The sequence below is a fragment of the Suncus etruscus genome, chromosome 17 (assembly GCF_024139225.1).
Source record: "Suncus etruscus isolate mSunEtr1 chromosome 17, mSunEtr1.pri.cur, whole genome shotgun sequence".
Lineage (NCBI taxonomy): Eukaryota > Metazoa > Chordata > Mammalia > Eulipotyphla > Soricidae > Suncus > Suncus etruscus.
Window position 1 is genome coordinate 73,767,935 of NC_064864.1, and position 19,210 is coordinate 73,787,144.

The 19,210-nt window shown below is 55.3% G+C and overlaps 1 protein-coding gene across 1 annotated transcript in view; it reads left to right on the forward strand.

The window, feature by feature from the left end:
• Nucleotides 1-18,331, forward strand: part of CDC42BPB (CDC42 binding protein kinase beta) — a 69,908-nt gene extending 51,577 nt beyond the window's left edge. The window contains 26 exon segments of the mRNA XM_049790318.1: nucleotides 146-388; nucleotides 707-817; nucleotides 1,792-2,036; nucleotides 2,132-2,237; nucleotides 3,113-3,237; nucleotides 3,412-3,517; nucleotides 5,540-5,688; nucleotides 5,828-5,922; nucleotides 6,721-6,800; nucleotides 7,143-7,232; nucleotides 7,443-7,517; nucleotides 9,380-9,485; nucleotides 9,620-9,756; nucleotides 10,121-10,260; nucleotides 10,458-10,539; nucleotides 11,781-11,997; nucleotides 12,078-12,140; nucleotides 12,464-13,060; nucleotides 15,065-15,162; nucleotides 15,241-15,325; nucleotides 15,418-15,535; nucleotides 15,611-15,728; nucleotides 15,896-15,986; nucleotides 16,065-16,135; nucleotides 17,715-17,744; nucleotides 17,746-18,331. Of these exon segments, the coding sequence (XP_049646275.1) occupies nucleotides 146-388; nucleotides 707-817; nucleotides 1,792-2,036; nucleotides 2,132-2,237; nucleotides 3,113-3,237; nucleotides 3,412-3,517; nucleotides 5,540-5,688; nucleotides 5,828-5,922; nucleotides 6,721-6,800; nucleotides 7,143-7,232; nucleotides 7,443-7,517; nucleotides 9,380-9,485; nucleotides 9,620-9,756; nucleotides 10,121-10,260; nucleotides 10,458-10,539; nucleotides 11,781-11,997; nucleotides 12,078-12,140; nucleotides 12,464-13,060; nucleotides 15,065-15,162; nucleotides 15,241-15,325; nucleotides 15,418-15,535; nucleotides 15,611-15,728; nucleotides 15,896-15,986; nucleotides 16,065-16,135; nucleotides 17,715-17,744; nucleotides 17,746-18,168 (3,801 nt within the window). The 3' untranslated portion in view covers nucleotides 18,169-18,331.
• Nucleotides 18,332-19,210: the final 879 nt, after the last annotated feature.

The window sequence follows — 19,210 nt, forward strand, 5'->3', positions numbered from 1 at the left end:
CCTGGCACCGTATAACGGCCCCCTGAGTCCTTCAGGAGTGATCCCTGAGCACAGAGCCAGGAATAGCCAGGGGCACTATTGGGTGTGGCCCTCAAACCAAAAAATAAGAGCCAGTATAACAAACTCTGTCATTCTTGTTTTCTAGCAACTGGTTGAAGCTTCAGAGCGATTGAAATCTCAGGCCAAGGAGCTCAAAGATGCCCAGCAGCAGCGGAAGTTGGCCCTGCAGGAGCTCTCGGAGCTCAGCGAGCGCATGGCCGAGCTCCGCTCCCAGAAGCAGAAAGTGTCCCGGCAGCTCCGAGACAAGGAGGAGGAGATGGAGGTGACCATGCAGAAGGTTGACTCTATGCGGCAGGAGATGCGTAGGGCTGAGAAGGGCAGGAAAGAGGTAAGAGCAAGCCCAATTGAGCACTGTCTACAGGAAAGGTCTTCAGGGGCAATTAGTACAGAAGGCCAATTAGCGTTTAATCCTTGGCATCCTTGTTTGTAAGAGAGCAGGTGTTTTTCATGAGTGGCAGGGGGTCACTTTGCCACAGAGTAGGTGTACTGTGCTGCAGAATGGGTGCTCTCTGTGTGTATGACGCAGTGGATGTTCTCTGTGTGACAGCAGTTATTCTCTGGGATAGCAAATGTTCTGTGTGGCAGAGTGGGTGTTTTCTGCAAGGGAATAGACGGCCTCTATATGGTGTGGCTGTTGTCTTTATAGCTGGAAGTGCAGCTTGAGGATGCCAGGGCTGAGGCCTCCAAGGAACGCAAGCTTCGTGAGCACAGCGAGAACTTCTCCAAGCAAATAGAAAGTGAGCTTGAGACCCTCAAGGTAGTGCCTGACTCGGGTCTGTATTCTTGCTGCGGGAGCTGTTGTTAGTCCTTGCGGATCATCCTGGTGGAAACTGCCCGGGGCAGCCCCAGCCCTGTAGCTTCCCTCTGTGAAGCCTCCTCACGAAGGCCTCAGGCAGCACCTAGAAGCCCCCTCAGACCCCTGAGATCACAGGTTTCTAAGCTCTGTTGTGTCCATGTCAAAACCCTGGTCCTGCTTCTGGAAGTGGGCATGTGGGGACAGGCCCCTGGAGCAGGGAGCATGGCCAGGGATTGTGGTCAGGCAGTAGCCAGTGCCCCTTGTTCCTGACTGCTGGCACCATAGAGCGTTGTCCCCCCATCAGCAAGGGGCAAGTCTCCTTGTCAGGCCTGAGGAACACATCTCCCCCAGTGCCCTCCTGAGCTGGCCGCTTCCCCCATTAGGCCGGCTGCCTTAGTTGGGTCCTGCAGCAGCACCTTAGCGTCTCCATGCCTCTCTCACTCCTATCCCCACACCATAGCCCAATGTACTTAGGTACTAGGTGCCATGCTCAGCTCCTCTCATGCCCTTCACCTGGAGGCGTCCTGTGCCCTTGTTAGGGGTCTCACTGGTCCCCATGGGCCCCTGCCCTGAAGCATGGGACCTCATGTTGTCCACATTGCTGTTGTTTGACTACAGTTCCTGTGACCCCATGAGAATAGGGATCCCCAGAACCTTCCCTGGCACCTGGCCACATAGCAGACCTTGTAGCTCTTCGCCTAGCATGGCAGTGGTCTGTGTGGTACCAAGTGCCTGCGCCTTTGTGGATCTAGGCAGGCAGCTTGGGGCACATCCCTTCTGCAGAGCAGTGTCTGTCACCTTGAGAGTGTTTTTGAGCTGTTTGGAAGAGCGTGTGGCCACCAGCCCTTTGCGGGTGTCTGTCCTGAGTCTCGGGTGCCTGTGCTTGGTGGCAGGGGACACAGTGGCCTGTCACATCCCTTTCTCTTTGCCTTCAGGTGAAGCAAGGAGGCCGGGGCCCAGGGGCTATTCTGGAGCACCAGCAGGAGATTTCCAAGATAAAATCCGAGCTGGAGAAAAAAGTCTTGTTCTATGAGGAGGAGCTGGTTCGGCGGGAGGCCTCTCATGCGCTGGAAGTGAAGAACGTGCGAAAGGAGGCACGAGACTCGGAGAGCCAGCAACTGGCCCTGCAGAAGGACATCCTGGTGCTCCGAGACAAGCTGGAGAAGTGCAAGCGAGAGCGGTGTGTGTGCAGGACTCCTGCGCTGGCCCGGCGGAGGGAGGGACTTTGGCCAGGCCGGGAGCCCCCAGCATCTCTTCTCCCTGTCCCCCTCACAGCCACTGTGAAGTGGAGGAGGCCGTGGGGACTGCGAAGGAGAAATATGAGCGGGAGCGAGCCGTGCTGTGCGAGGAGAGCAAGAAGCTGGCGGCCGAGAACGAGCGGGTAAGGCAAGCCCTGCCCCGCTCTCCAGACTGGTCTCCAAGCCACAGGGCACAGCAGGACTGGGGGGATCCAGGCCACTCTCAGGGTGGGGGTGGTCACACCTCATGTGGGGCAGCTGAGGGTGTGCAAGCTGGGGTTGGGATTCAGGGCCTCTGCTCCTGATGCATCTCCTGGTCCAGGAAATTTCATTTGAGTTCATTTATTTTTGTTGGATTTGGGTCACACCCAGGTTACTCCTGGCTCTGCTCAGGGATCACTCCTGGTGGTGCTTCCATGACTGTGGAATGCCAGAGATATCATGCAGGTTGGCCACCGGCAAGGCTAGCACCACCTGATGTATCATCATTATGGCCCCCGTGTTTGCTCTTGTTTGTTAGTTTTTTTTTTTGTTTGTTCCTGTTTTGTTTTTTTGGGTCACACCTCGTGGTGCTTGGGTTACTCCTGACTCTGTGCTCAGACATTGCCCCTATCAGGCTCAGGGGACCATATGGGATGCTGGGAATCGAACCACCATCTGTCCTGGATCGGCCGCATGCAAGGCAAATGCTATGCTGTGCTCTCAGGTCCCTTGTTTGTTAGTTTTTGTTTGATAGCCACACCCAACAGTGCTCATTGGATCACTCCTTGGGATGCTTAGAGGACCCTGTAGTATTGTAGGTTTGCCGTCTGCAAGGCAAGCACCCTCCCCGCTGTGCCATCACTTCGGCCTTGGTGTTTGCTCTTTAGGACTGGCTGCTTGGATGTAGCTAAAACTGTCTTTGGGCAGAACCATAATTGACAGCGATTGTCCAGAAGGGACTTTGTTATTGTTACTGACAGCAGTGCTCAGTTGGGGGCTACCAGGTCACAGCAGGGGTTTAATTGTTCACTCACAGCTTTGCTCCTTTGTGGACAAGCTCACGGCACAGAACAGGCAGCTGGAGGATGAGCTGCAGGACCTGGCGACCAAGAAAGAGTCTGTGGCTCACTGGGAGGCACAGATCGCCGAGATCATTCAGTGGTGAGTGTGGGCCCGGCCGAGTTTCCCACTCCCGGGGGCATCTTCCTGATGGGACCTCCACAGGTGCCACCACTGCTGCTCCCAGTCCTTGAAGCAGAAGTGTGGGGGTGTCTGAGCTGTGTCATGGGTCCCTGGCCCCAGCCCCACCCCTCAGGCCACCTCTGTCGCTCCTAGGGTCAGTGACGAAAAGGATGCCCGTGGCTACCTCCAGGCTTTGGCCTCCAAGATGACAGAGGAGCTGGAGACGCTGAGGAGCTCCAGCCTGGGCTCCAGGACGCTGGTAGGTCCACACGCCCTCAGCCTGCCTGGCCCAACCCCCATGGTGGATTGGCCAGGGCTGTTTCAGCAGATCTGGGCCTGGCTGTGCTCTGAGGGCACCAGTGCTTGAGGGGCCATGTGGTGCCAGAGATCACACTCAGCTGCCAAGCCCATTTTCTTCCACTTCATCCACTATTGGCTACTCGTGATTTGGGGGAGGACGATGGTTTGGGTCTTAGTTGGCAGTGCTCAGGTGCTCAGATCCTTAGGGTAGGGCTGGGGATCAAACTATGGTTGGCAGAAGTCTCGGGTTTTTTGGTTATTTTGGGGGGGGATGCTCAAGGTTTACTCCTGACTGCTCAGAAATCGCTCCTGACTTGGGGGACCATATGGGACGCCGGGGGATCGAACACGGTCTGTTCTAGGCTAGTGTGCGCAAGGCAGACGCCTTATGGCTTGTGCCACCGCTCTGGCCTCTCAAAAAGTCTCGTTTTTTAAAGTTTAGATTCGTGTCTCTAGTTAGCACTATCACTCAGTCCCATTTTCCCTATTCTCTGTCCTGGTCACCCAACATGTACCACCACTTAGGGGCCATATGAGATGAGCTTTGTTTTGGGCCTCAGGGATAAAGGCACCTCAGCCCCTTTAGCAGACAGGACAGCCGAGACTGGTTGCCCAGAGTTTGGTCAGTTCTGACAAAGCTCTAACTGATGAGGAGATATTTCTTTTGTCGCCTTAGGCATGCTTGTTCAGTTAGTGGCTCTTAGAAAATTCACCAGAGGGGCTGGAGTGATAGCACAGCGGTAGCATTTGCCTTGTACACAGAAAACCCAGAATGAACCCAGATTCAATCCCTAGCATCTTCTATGGTCCCCCAAGCCTGCTAGGAGTGATTTCTGAGCAAAGAGCCAGGAGTAACGCTTGAGCGCAGCTGGGTATGGCCCCAAAACAAACAAACAAAAAGAAATGAAAGAAGATTCTCCAGAAACTTTTGGCTGTGACACCTCATATGCAGATGTCTTGTTTTCAGCACCTGCTTCTGGCTGCTCCCTGGGGCTCAGCTTCCATCTCCAGCCCTTCTGGGAATGACCCCTGAGTACCCACCCACATCCATTTGTGGTTCCAAAATTATGCTAGACAGCAAGTCCAGACTGTGGACATTAGACGATAGAGCTCTGTAAGCCTAGTTGTGGGCATTGCCACCCACCAGGTCACCCCCATCGCCTGTCCAGGGGGGCAACCTATCCTCATGACAGGTGTCTTGTAGCGAGGAATCCGTGTTTTCTGACAGGAACATCACTAAATGTCATGCAGTGTATCTGAGGCTTACAGCTGAAACAACAGGTAGCTCTTTTTAGGTGGGGGCATATTAGGGCCACACCCATCGATGCTGCTCAGAGGGTTACTCCTGCCTCTGCACTCAGAAATTATTCCTGGCAGTCTCGGGGGACCCTATGGGATACCAGGAATTGAACCCCTCTGTAGTGTGCAAGGCAGGCACCCTACTTCAGCCCCAATTGGGCTTGGGGGGGGGTGTTTCTGGGTCATACCTGGATTTATTCCTGGTTCTGCATATAGGAATTGGTCATCATAGTGCTCACAGGACCATATAGTATGCTGGGGATTGATCCCAGGTTGGCTATGTATAAGTCACTCCCACTTCACTATTGTTCCTGTCCCATAGACATGTATTTTTTTTTAAGCCACACCTCGTGGTGTTCAGGGGTTAGTGCTCAGGGGACCACATGCAGTGGCAGGGACTAAACTTGGGTTGGCCCCATGCAAGGCTGGTGCCCTTCCTGCTATACTGTCACTATGGCCATAAATATTTCATTCTTTAGAAGATCTGAAAAGGCCTGAATTCATTGAGTATCTACAATAGTCTTAGCACTTTGGTCCTATCTGATGCTGAATAAATGTGATGATGAAAGTTGGAGTGTAGAGAAAACAGAGGCCCTTCTAGTATAGTTTCTAAGCTTTGTTTGGGGCCATTTTCCTGTGACTCACTGACTTGGTCTTTGTTGTCCCTGGACGGCACTGACAGGACCCACTGTGGAAAGTTCGCCGCAGTCAGAAGCTGGACATGTCTGCCCGCCTCGAGCTGCAGTCGGCGCTGGAGACTGAGATCCGGGCCAAGCAGCTGGTGCAGGAGGAGCTGCGTAAAATCAAGGATGCCAACCTGGCCTTGGAGAGGTGCTTGTGTGGGGCTGGCCTTCCTGCAGGGACAATGCTCACTGAAAGCAAGGCTTCAGTCCTGTTGCCTGCCCGGGGCCTGTTGCCTCTGCTTCACCCATGCAGGGGCACAGACATGGCCTTTCCTTGTTTGTTACAGTAAATTAAAAGATTCCGAAGCCAAAAATAGAGGATTAGTAGAAGAAATGGAAATGTTGAAGAAAAAGATGGAAGAAAGATTTAGAGCAGATACAGGTAAATTAAAGGTCAAAGGCTTGGTGTGATTTAAATGTGTTTTAAATGAAAATTTGTGTTTTCTTTCAGATTTTAAATCTCATGAAAATTATCATTTGAAACTCCTGATTCAGAATCATAGATAGGAGCCCCATGATCTCAAGGCCTCAACTCTGCAAATGCAGATACCTTCCCCCCCAAAGCAACAAGATCTGTGGAGGCCAGAAAGAAAGGATAGTGGGTGGACCTTGCATACAGCCAACCTGGATTCCAATCCCTGGCATCCGATATGGTCCCCTAAGTTGGCCAGGGATGATCCCTGAGTGCAGAGTAACCACTGGAGCACCACTGGGTATGGTCCCTGCTCCCAGGACCTCACCCACAAAGTCCATTTCACACTGAGGGGTTCTGACCACTTCACATAGGCCGAGATAATATCACCCAGGAGACATCGCTTATGTCACCTTTTAGGAGTGAAGGAGAGCATGTCCCCTGGAGGGACAGAGCTCTGATGGCTGTGGCTGTGCCCACAGGTGCCCTGAGCTGTCTGCTTTGACCACTGGGGTAGCAGTGCTCAGGGCTTCTCCCTGGGTCCCAACTCTGAGCTTACGATGGAGCCTGCAGCTTTGTTCTGGAAGGTCATGGTCTCTCTCTCAAGACCTCTGCTATTGCCTTGGTCTTTCTCCCCAGCCACTGTGCAGCTCCCCAGAGGCTAGGTTTGAGAGGGCACCAAATCAGGCTCCTCTGTATGTTCATCTTTTGGCTTGGGGAGCTGGTACACGGGGAGTTTGGCCCTGATGTGTTGTCTCCTCTCTCTAGGACTCAAGCTCCCAGACTTCCAGGACCCGATCTTCGAGTACTTCAACACAGCACCCCTTGCACACGATCTGACCTTCAAAGTGAGTGACTCTGCCTATGGGATGAACATATAAGTTGGGGAGTGTCTGGGACAGCGCATTCTTTGGGGAAATATTCTCTGCTCGCTGCCCTCGACCTGCTGACTTTGGGGTGCTCTGTGGCTTCCAAGATGGGGTCCAGAAGCACTGGGCTTTTTTCCCCCGGGAGGAGGCTGTGGGTGGGGAATGGGGTGGGCCAGTGGTCTGTCCTGCCCACAGCCTGGCCACAGGAGAGAACTGAGGAAGACGGCAGGGTGGCGTGGGCCAGGAGAGCGATGAGCTCTGGGCCAGCTGTGCTATGGGGTTGGGCCTTCCAATCGCATCCTGCTCCATTCATCTTCACAGACCAGTTCAGCTGGTGAGCAGGAAACAGCGATCCCCAAGCCAGAGGCTAGCCTGTCAGCAGCTGTGGCTGAGAACCTGGAGCAGCAGGAAGTAAGTCTGGGCCAGCCCATGGTGGGTACGAGCCCTCGGGTGAGGCCTCCCTGGCCCAGTTGTGTGGAGTCCCTTGCTTGGGCCCACAGCCATCTCAGGATCGTGTGTGTCCAAAGCTAAGCTAGGGGAGCTGTCTCTGTCTCCATGGCCCAGCGGTGGACAGGTACGAGTCCTCAGCAGGCCTGACCCTACCACCTGCTTCTTTCCCAGGACACGGCCCAAACCCCACAGAGGCCCCCTGCAGGCTCGCTGTCCACGCAGGCCCCAGTGCTGGCTGGGCCAAAGGTGGGTCCTGTTCCCCTTGCCCCTGGCCTGCCGGTCCTCCTGCCTTTCAGGGAGAACAGTGGGGAGGGCAGAGCAGGGCTGGGCCTTCCAGGCCCAACCACTGCCACAAGAGAACAGTGGAACAGGGATGCCCCGGAACCTACCTCCCCTTGTTTATCCCAGAATTAGGTCCCTTTGAGTGGAGCCTCGACTCTCCTCAGCTCCTCTAATCAGCTTCCATTTTTGTCTGCTCATAGAACTGGGGCTTAAGGGCAGGACTAGGACCCTGGCTGAGTGCAGCCCAAGAGCTCACATGGGCACATGTGGGCACAGGGGTGGGGATGGGGCTACAAGCCAGTGGCCTCTCTCCAAGCTGCCTAGGACCAGAGGTTTTGTGTGAGGGTCAGAGACAGTGACATGCCTTTTGGGCCTTGGGACTTTGTAGGTTCATGGATTACTCTGCATTTATAAGATCCTTTCACTGCCTTTCTGGGAAGGGGGTTTCTAAGCCACGTTCAAGGTACAGGAGATCCCTCTTGGTGACTTCTGTTTTACAGGTTGGGCCCGACCTGGCAGTGCTCAGGGCTTTCTCCTGGCTCTGCTCAGGTATCACTTCTGACTGGGCTCAGCAGACCAAATGTGGTGCCAGGGATCAAACCCAGGATGGCCATGTTCAAAACAAGTATCCTGCCCACTGGACTCTATCCAGGCCCCTGCTGATTTTTTTTTTTTTTGGTGGGTGTGTGTGTTCTGGGGCCATACTTGGTGGTCCTTGGAGATCATTCCTGATTCTGTGCTCAGAGGACTATGTGTGGTGCCAAGAGATTGAACCCAGGTCAGCAGCATGCAAGGCACATGCCCTCCCTGCTGTCCTGCCACTCGGCCCTTACTGTTGATTCTGGATCAGCCCAGCGTGGTCCAGTGTGAGGCATGAGAATAGAGGATTCTGGGCTTCTCATTGCTGGCAATGACCTGGACCCTCCAGTGCCACCAGCCCCTGGAACCACGCCCATGGTGAATGGGGAACATGTGATACTACTGGGGTGTCCCATGTCAGACCATGTGTCTGTGTCTACTGCCTGCTGCTTGCCGAGCACATACCCAAACACCTATATTTCCCAGAACCATCATCCCTGCTTGTATTTGAAGGTTCTTTTTTGTTTTGTTTTTTGGGGTACACCCGGTGACACTCTGGGGTTACTCCTTGCTCTGCATTAAGAATACGGTCCATCCTATGTCAGCCGTGTGCAAGGCAAACACCCTGCCACTGCACCATTGCTCTGACCCCTCATTTGAAGATTCTTATTTGTTCATTTTTATTTGGGAGTTGCACCCTCTGTGCTCAAGGTTTTCTCCTGCCTTTGCACTCAGGGATCCCTCCTCGTTGGGCTCAAGGAGCCATCTGGGATGCTGGGGATAAATCCAGGTTTGCTGCATGTAAGGCCAGTGCCCTCCCCACTACTTCTCCACTCTTGGTTTATGGGTCATGTCTGGCGGTGCAGGGAGTGTGTGCTCATGGTACATGAATGCCAAGATAGCCTAGACTTTCTGCAGGCCTCAGCCCTTTGTGTCCTCCCAGCCTGTGCCCTGCTTCTTAGACAGTCCCTTCTACCTGTTGCTGTCCTGGTCACAATCCTTTGGCCCTTCATCACTTCATCTCGCTGTGCTAGAGCTTGGGGCCCACGGGCTACACTGACCCAGCAGACTTCCTGCAGGCTCAGACCTGCGAGTCTGAGGCCAGCGCATCACCATTCTTGGGGTTCACATACTGAGAAACCTCAGGACTGCCTAGAAATTACCAGTACTTGGCCTGGCCAGTTGGCACTCGAGTCTCTGGCCTGCTGCCTCCCTACCTGGATCTCACCCTTGCTCTCCTGCCACAGCCCAGAGCGCACCAGTTCAGCATCAAGACCTTCTCCAGCCCCACCCAGTGTAGCCACTGCACCTCCCTGATGGTGGGGCTCATCCGGCAGGGCTACGCCTGTGAGGGTGAGTGCACTTGGCCTGCCCTGGGTCTCGCTTCCTGTCCCGTGCCTTCGGGCATGGGTGGCGTGTGTCCTGTGGGGATTCGTGGGCACAGTGGTCCCTGCTGACCCAGACCTACACCATCTTCACTCCTGCAGTATGCTCATTTGTGTGCCATGTGTCCTGCAAAGACAGCGCCCCCCAGGTGTGTCCCATCCCCCCCGAGCAGTCTAAGCGGCCTCTGGGTGTGGATGTGCAGCGTGGCATCGGGACAGCCTACAAGGGCTACGTCAAGGTAGGGCCCCCACCCAGCCCGGTGCTGTAGCTCTTCAGGACTGGGCCCTCAGCCACCATCACCTGGGCTGTGTGCAGCCCTTCCCTGTGGCACTTGCTGCCCCCTCACCCCCCTCACATAGTTATGAGCTCAGCCAGAGCAGACCTAGGGGCTGGGTCAGCAGCTGTTGTGGGACAGCTGTGTCAGTGCACGCAGGCAGGCAGGAGACAGACAGACAGGCGCACATACACACACACACACACACACACACGCACGCTGTTGTGGGACAGCTGTGTCAGTTTAGGCAGGCAGACAGACACATACACAGACACACACAGAGTCTCAGGGGGGCTGGGTGGGAACTGTGGGCACCTGTACTCTGCAGATCCCCAAGCCCACTGGGGTGAAGAAAGGCTGGCAGCGGGCCTATGCCGTGGTCTGCGACTGCAAACTCTTCTTGTACGACCTTCCTGAGGGCAAAGCCACCCAACCTGGCATCGTGGCTAGCCAGGTCCTGGACCTCAGGTGTGTGCTCTGTCCCAACACCTCCCGGGCTTTATGAGATTGGGGGACTGTGGATCTCATCCTGGGTCTTTCTGTAGGTCCAAACTTGTTAACTTGCTCGGAACCTAGCTGCACTGGGGTTTGGCTGTCTGGGGCCTGTCCTGGCAGCCCTACAGACTGGCCTGAGTCCCCTTATCCTAACCACCTTCTCCCCACAGAGATGAAGAGTTCTCAGTGAGCTCAGTGCTGGCGTCAGATGTCATCCACGCCACTCGCCGGGACATTCCATGCATCTTCAGGGTAGGTTCACCCAGCTTGGGCCCCGGTGCCTCTCACTGCAGAGGTGTCCACGCAGTGCAACCTCTGGGCTGGGGCTATACAAAGGGCACACAATGGTTCCACTTCGCTGGCTGTGTTGATGCTTAGAAGCACGTTTGCTCTCAGAGCCTCAACCTGGGCTTGGCGTTAGATACCAGAGGGAAGCTTCTAGAAAACCGGGAGAATTTTCCACATCTGGCTGGCCTCTGTAATTTTGTAAACAAGAAGGCATTTTGGTTTAACACACAACTAAGTCTTTGGTGGTGGAGTCTTTCTAGATTTGGGTTTGGGAGCTATGTTATTGGTTCACAACTGGTGGAACTCAGGGACCCTAACGTCAGGGTGTGAACATGGGACAGCTACACATGAAGTTTGCTTTTTTAGCTAAATCCTATTTCTATTCATGGCACTGAAGAAACGATACCATGGCTTGCCTCACACACAGCTGACCTGGGTTCAATTCCCAGCATTACATAGGGCCTACCGTGAGGAATGCAGTCAGGAGTAAGGCCTGAGCATCGTTAATTCTGTTCCCGTCCGTCCTGCTCAGCCCCCCAAATCCCATCTCTGTTCAGAAGTCACTGTTTGTGAGAGAGGTGTTGGCTGTTAGGAGTGCAAACAGATTGGTGGGGTGGTGGCAACCTCCAGTCTCCCAAGCACATGGATCAGGCAGAAGCTTCCAGCTGAGAGCCTGTTTCCCAAGCCTTTTGGGAGTGTCTGAGCCACACGGAGGGCCCAAGAGATGCTCATTGTTCCAGAGCAACATGCAGGAGACATAGATTTTGTCTCAGCACCCCACTGACCTGTGAGTAGACCCCTGGGTACTGCCAAGTGTGGCTCCAAATAAACCCACCAAAAGTGGTTTGGTGTAGGGGTTTTATTGTTTGTTTTTGGGTCACACCTGGTGGCGCTCAGGGATTACTTCTGACTCTGTGCTCAGAGCTGCCCCTGGCAGCCTCGGGGGACCATATGGGATGCCAGAGATTGAACCCAGGTCCATCCCAGGTCAGCCATGTACAAGGCAAACACCCTACTGCTATGCTATCACTCTGTCCCCACCAAAAAGCGGCTTGGAAAGTCACCCTCAGTTTTGTCCAGAGCAGGATGACATCTCGGTGCTGCTGTGTGTGCACATCTGTGTGTATGTGTGTGGGGAGCAGCCTTCCATGCCCACCCCATGCTGCTTCTGGTCTCAGGCCCTAGCCATGTGTTCCATCGTGCAGGTAACAGCCTCTCTCCTGGGGACACCTCTGAAGACCAGCTCCCTGCTTGTGCTAACGGAGAATGAGACGGAGAAGCGGAAGTGGGTGGGCATCCTGGAAGGGCTCCAGGCCATCCTGCACAAGAACCAGCTGCGCAGTCAGGCAGTGCTGGCACCGCGGGAAGCCTACGACAGCTCGCTGCCGCTCATTAAGGCTGCGTTGGCCGCCGCCATCGTGGGTGCGTGGCCACCACCCTCACCCTGACTGTGCGTCAATTGACCCCGCAGCCCGTGCCTCATGCTTTTCCCTCCTCACCAGATGGGGACAGGATCGCCATCGGCCTGGAGGAAGGGCTCTATGTCATCGAAGTCAACCGCGACGGTGAGTACTGATCCCCATGCACAGGCGGGCAGAGGCCAGGGTAGGGTGTGCATGAAGCATGGTCTGTACCCCATGGGAAGTGCCACTGCCCTGGGCTTCTTTGTCCGTGGGCTCCCCCTTGGTGCTTGTTGGGGCACTTGCCCTGTAGGGGGCTCCACTGTAAGGGGAAAAATGGCAGCTGCTCCAGCATCAAATGAGTCTGGTGACAGTCCTTTGTTCCCCAAAGACAACTTAAGAATTTGGGTGGCAGGAACCAGTGGGCCACTCCTAGGAGCACAGGTATGAAGGGGGACAAACCTCTGCCCCTCATGCTTCTTCTGCAGTGATTGTCCGAGCGGCGGACTACAAGAAGGTGCACCAGATGGCGCTCGCGCCTCGAGAGAAGGTGGCTGCCCTGCTGTGTGGCCGGAACCACCATGTACACCTATGTCCCTGGGCCTCCTTAGAGGGCATTGAGAGCAGCCCTGATGTCAAGCTGCCGGAGACCAAGGGCTGCCAGCTTATCACCACCGGGACGCTGCGGAAGGGTTCGGCCACCTGTCTGTTTGTGGCCGTGAAGCGCCTTGTGCTATGCTACGAACTGCAGAGAACTAAGCCCTTCCACAGGAGGCTCGGCGAGACGGTGGCCCCGGGCCCTGTGCAGTGGATGGCTGTGCTCAGGGACCGCCTCTGCTTGGGCTTTCCTTCTGGCTTCTGCCTGTGGAGCCCGCAGGGCGACGGGCAGACTGTGAGCCTGGTCAGCCCCGCTGACCCCTCCTTGACCTTCCTGTCACAACAGCCGCTGGATGCCCTGGGCGCTGCCCAGCTGCAGACGGACGAGTTCCTGCTATGCTTCAGCCACCTGGGGCTGTACGTGGACTCTCAGGGCCGGCGGTCACGCATGCAGGAGCTCATGTGGCCTGCGGTGCCTGTCGCCTGTAGTATGTATCTGTTTTCCTGTCGCTGCTTTTCAGGCCCACAGCTGGCGTGGGTTCTAGTTCGCTTTGGTCCATCTCCAGCTCCTGAACTCGGGGGCCGGAGAGACGCCGGAGAACCACCTCCCCAGTTTCCTGAAACCAAGTGGGCCCAGCTGCACACACAGGTGATGCCAGCCCATGGTGCTATCTGGCCTGGATTGAGGAGCCAGGCTGCCGCTCAGGGACCTGCATGCTTGGCTTTGTTTCTGCTGACAACCCCCCCCCCCCAATCCCCTGGAAGGCTTGAGGTTCTCAGGGGCAGGGAGAGGCCACAGTGCTCAGTGGCTCTCTGTGGGAAAATGGCCGTGAAGGACAGGACAATGGGGAGTGTGCTTGCCTTGCATGTGGCTGACCTGGATTCAATTCACAGCATCCAGTAGGGTCTCATAAGCACTGTTAGGAGTTATTCCTGAGCACAGAGCTAGGAGTAACCCTTGAGCACTGCTGAGTATGACCCCCAAATAAATATATAAACAGGACCTGTGACAAAGATACATAGGTGAGGGAAGGTTTCGGGCCTGGGCTCTGGGTGCCTGAATATTATAGCATAGCCAGAGGCTATTTGCCTGGCATGCAACTAACCAGGATTCCATCCTCAGCCTCCTGTATTGGTCTTGAGTCCTGCTAGGATGATCCCTGACCTCAGCTGGGCATGACCGGTGATAATTTCCCCTGCCTCCCCCTAAAGTTTAGATGCCACAGGGAGGCAAGTGGGGGAGGGCATAACGCCTGGTTCCCTGTAGGGACCCTTGATGAGCCACTGGTGTCCTGGGTGTGTGACAAGCAGTCGTGCTGATGCACAGCGCACACAGCTGTCTGCCTGGGATTGGGGCTTCTGTTGACAAGGCTGCTCTGAATTTTTGATTGATTGTCTGGAAACATGCAGGTCACTGAGGTTGTCTGTGCAAGTGAGTCAGTGACCTATTTCTCGCACCCCTTCTCCTGGGACAGCAGGGCATGTGAGTCTCAGCTCTGCTGGGCGGGAACAAGGCCTTCCTGAGGACTCAGCCTGCCCTGTGTGTAGCGGGTCCACCACTGGCTTGTCTTCACCCCGGGCTCTTGGATGGCAGGCAGGACACTTCTGCCCACCCTGGGACAGGTCCTGCCAGTTGCTCTGACCTTGTTTGGCACCCGGAGGTATCTGAAGTCACCCATGTCAGCACTTGGTTTTCTTTCCTGAGCCATGTTATTGATTATAGGTCAAATACTGAGAAGAAGTTTCTCTATTGTGCTAAAAAATGGGTCGATGATTCCAACAGTACCCTGAGGAGCCTCTTGGTCCTACGGACACTCACTTGCTCTTCTCTGCTGAACTGCTCCAGGCCCAGGGCCTGCTGGGTGGGAGGTCCTCAGAGGGGAGTCCCTTCCTCTCTTCAGAACACTAGAAGAACCAGTGTCCTGGGTAAAGCCAGGGTTAGTTTGATGCAGATGAATTTCTGCTCTAAAGCTCAGCACTGCTTTCTTGCAACATTTTATTTGCCTGGAAACCACTTCTTGGCATCTCATCTCTTTAGGAACAAAGTGCAATATGTCAGGGCAATAGCACAGCTAGGAGAGCATTTGCCTTGCATGCGGCTAACTGAGGTTTGATCCCTGGCATCCTATATGGTCCCCTAAGCACTGCCGTATGCAGCCTAAAAACCAAAACAGCAAAAGATCGAAGTTCCAGGGCCCTGGGAGTGTTTGCAGGTGGGAGCTCAGGCTTGACCCAGGGTGCATCCTCAGCATCCCTGGGTGTGGCTTCCAAACGCTTCTAGTGGGTCTCGCAGACCCTGTGGCCCTTCCAAATTTCAGGAACATGGTTATTTAGAGGGAACATGCTTCTGCCATGAGCACTTTTGAAAGGCTGATGTGATCTTTGGTCACTTTATTTCTGCTTCAAACATGAGGCTGGCAGAGGGAGTGCTGCTGCATCATTGCTGCCTGCTCGCTGCCTGTGCCAGGGGCTGACACTGTGTCCCGCACTAGGTTGCACCCCGTCCCACGTCATGGTGTACAGCGATTACGGTGTGGACGTGTTTGACTCGCGCTCCATGGAGTGGGTGCAGACCATCGGCCTGCGGAGGGTAAGGCCTAGGCTGGCCGAGCGGGGACCTGCCTTGGTCCTGTGGTCCCCAGCCACATGCAGCCCCTTCGCCCCACAGATCCGGCCCCTGAACCAGGAAGGCAGCCTTAACCTGCTCGGCTGTGAGCCCCCCCGGCTCATTTACTTCCAGAACAAACTCACAGGTGTGCGTGGCAGCAGGTCCACCCATATCCTCCCCCCGGGCATTGGTGCCCCCTGGGTTGGGCCTGACCGTGGTGGCCTCTCCCGCCTGCAGGGCCAGTGCTCAACGTGCCCGAGACCTCAGACAACAGCAAGAAGCAGATGCTCCGGACAAGGAGCAAGAGACGCTTTGTGTTCCAGGTGCCCGAGGAGGAAAGGCTGCAGCAGCGCCGGTGAGTGGGTGCAGGGCTTGGGCATGGGCTGGCAGGCACTCGGGTCTGTCCATGCACTCACCCACCTCCCCTCAGGGAAATGCTCCGCGACCCTGAGCTGCGCTCCAGGATGATTTCCAACCCCACCAACTTCAACCATGTGGCGCACATGGGCCCGGGTGACGGCATGCAGGTGCTCATGGACCTGCCACTGGTGAGCACTTCGGCCCAGGGAGGCAGCACGAGCTGGTTTTCCCCCACATTCCTATGGTCCGTCCTTAGCCCAGCACCAACCTGGTTCCTCATCCCATGAGCTGGGTCTCAGCACAGACTGTGGGGTGAGCTGCAGATCCCACCCACTGACACGCTATCCCCCTCTAGAACTCTGGGCCCCCACCCCAGGAGGAGAGGCTTGGCTTGGCCCGGCAGCCCCCACTCAGGAACAAGCCCTATGTTTCTTGGCCATCAGCAGGTAAGTACCCTGTGGGGCCTGGGAAAGGGGAGGCCCTCCCTGGCTCAGGCTCCAGCTGACCCCTCTGCCTGCTCTTAGGTGGCTCGGAGCCCGGAGTGGCCGTGCCTCTACGGAGCATGTCCGACCCAGACCAAGAATTTGACAGAGAGGTGAGAGATGCTGCCTGAGGGGCCGAGGGCCAGGGACCCTCCCGCTCCAGACTGGGTGAAAGGAGGGTGCAACTGAAGGAGCATTCCCCAGAGGGGCCAACAAATCTACCTCTTTGGCACACTAGGTTACTGTGAGACAGATCTGGGAGGGAGAGACAGATATACAAACAGACCTGTAGGGGACTGTTGCATTAATTATTAATTAATGAGTCCTATTGGTGCATGGATGATGAGGTCTTTCTTGGCCTGGCCCAGCACCTGCAGCTCCTTCAGCTCACAGTTCTGTTGGTATCAGGGTAATGGCAAAGAAATGATACACAGGCAGTCAGATGAAGTTTCAGAGGAGACATCAGCTTTATTACAAGGCCCTAATTGCATATGCATATTTCACATGGCTTCTACGCTAAACTTTTTTTTTTTTTTGGTTTTTGGGCCACTCCCAGTGATGCTCAGGGGTTACTCCTGGCTATGTGCTCAGAAGTCGCTCCTGGCTTGGGGGACCATATGGGACGCTGGGGGATCAATTCGCAGGCAAGGCAGGCACCTTACCTCTAGCGCCACCGCCCAGCCCCTAAGCTAAACTTTTAAGCAACCTCCTCCGTCCACCTTGCTGCCTCTGCCTCTGTTCCCTCCCTTGTGGGATGGTCTCCCCATCCAGGTGAGATAGGAAGTTGGGGGAGGCGGAACAGGAGATGAGCCTGAGAGAGACAGACCTGTGGGGAGGAGTGAGGCTGAGTCCTTGCCTGTGCACTGTCACCGGAGTCTGTTGGTGGCGTGTGTGGAAGGTCTGAGCTCTCCCACCCTGAATATGGGCCTGACCCCTCCCTTGGGCTCCAGCTGGCAGGCTGTGACCTACTGTCAGGCTGAGCAAAAGCTTCTCACAGCTTGATTAAAGCAAGTCATTGGCCACAGATTTTATTGGGCCCCCCTGGCCTGGCTCATCAGCTCGACCTGCCCTGGATGGGAGCTGGTGCCTTCTTGGGGTGCTGGGGCCCCTCCCAGCAAGCACATGTGGTCACATGGGAACTTGCTCATTACCATGGAACAGAGACTAATCGTCCACTGTGGACTTACCGTTTATTGTGGGACTCTCATCAGGCAGGTTGTGATTCTGAGTGGCTCTGGTCTGTGGTTGCTGACTCCAGCAGCATAGCTGTGAACTACGGCTTTGGCACTTGGCCCCAATTCTGCTCTGAGTTTAGCTTGTCCCCAAGTCCCAGCACACCTTCCTCTCACCAGCTCTGCTTGGAACCTGGGCCACCCACCCCTCTTCTCTTCCAAGGGCCCAAGACAGGGCTGGGTTAAGGCCTGGGGTTTGTGCACAGGCTTTGCGCCCTAAGGCCCACCTGCTCTCTAGAGCCAGGCCAACTGTGGCACCAGATCCAAAGGTCGGATGTGAAGACCATTGCAGGAGGGTGCTTGGACTTTTTCTTCCCTTCAGCATGAGGCTAGACAGCAGCGGGAATTTTTCCTCACCTTGGGAGAGTTTGCGATGGGGGGGTGGGGGGTGGGTGTTGAATCTACTGCCCACAGCTGGCACCAGGGGCCCCCGCACTCAGCTCTTTCCTCCTGTCCACAGCCCGACTCGGATTCTACCAAACACTCAACACCGTCCAACAGTTCCAACCCCAGTGGCCCCCCAAGCCCCAACTCCCCGCACCGGGGCCAGCTGCCCCTGGAAGGCCTGGAGCCAGCAGCCTCAGAAGCCTGAAGCTGGGGACCAGCCCGGGAGATGCAGAGTTGTCAGAGATGGGAGACTGGACAGGCCGGGAGTGACGCTGCTTGCTGTTGTGGCCCCACCTGCACGACACTCTTTGCACATGAAGGACCATGTGGAGCTGCAGGACAAAATGCCGGTGGCCTGGTTGCCTTCCCAGCCCGCCCTGGGGCCTCGTGTGTCTGTCCTGGTCACCACCATCTGCTGTGAAGTCACCTGTGCTGTTCCCCACTCACCTCCCTGGCCTCCCCCCGCATGGAGCCCCGTGGGTGTTGCTGAGACTCCTCCTGCCCATGGGGGTGGCACCCCCCAGTAGTGAAGAGGAAGTGGGCATGTGGCCCAGGCCCATACACAGCCTGCCTGCGGCTGTAGGCTTTACTTTTTAAAGTTAAGTCTGAGTCTTTGTAATTATTGAACCACCGTGCGAACGTTTTTTGAACAAGTCCTATCAATAAAGCAGAAGGATCGTTTGAAAGTCACTGCTGAGTCAGACACTCTTGGGGGCAACCAGCAGGGCATCCCACTTCTCCATCTGGGAAATGACATCTCTGGTCCTCTCCACATAAAGGGGCCTCAGATGCGAGGCGCTGTGCTCATTTGAGGGTGCTGTGACTCAGCTGTGGGTGTATCTGGCCACACTCCCAACATCAAAACTAAACTCAGAGGGTTCTGTTTGTGGGTAGTGATTTGGGTTTGTTTTTTTGGGCCACTACTGGTAAGGTCAGGATGCTGGAGATCGAACTTAGGTCAGCCACAAGCAGGACAAACACCCTCCTTGCAGTGCTGTCACACAAAGGTTTGTTTGGGGGGCGGGGATGTGGGCTAAACCTGGCTGTGTTCGGGGCTTACTCCTGGCTGGACTCAGGCCATATGGAGTGGCGGGATAGAACCAGGGTCAGTTGAGTACAAGGAATGTGCCTTCCCCCCTCAGTCCCAATATATAAATAAAATCTAATAACAGTATTTAAACAAAGTCACTGAAACTTGAAACAAAATTAATATAGAATTAAGCTTAAACTAAAAGATTCCCACCCATTTTATACTCCCCAATAGCTGCAGCTTTTATTTTGGGGCCACAAATGGCGGTGCTCAGGGGTTACTCCTGACTGCATTCAGGAATTCCTCCCGGTGGGCTCAGACACTCTCCGGTACCTCAGCTGGAGATGAAACCCAGGTTGACTGCATGCAAGGCAAACACCCTCCCCAATGTGCTATGACTCCAGCCCAGCTTAATTTTTTTTTGGGGGGAGGCACATCTGACTGTCCTCGGGTTACTCCTGGCGAGTGATTTCTGAGCATAGAGCTAGGAGTAACCCCTGAGCACTGCTGGGTGTGACCAAAACCAAAGAAAAAGAAAA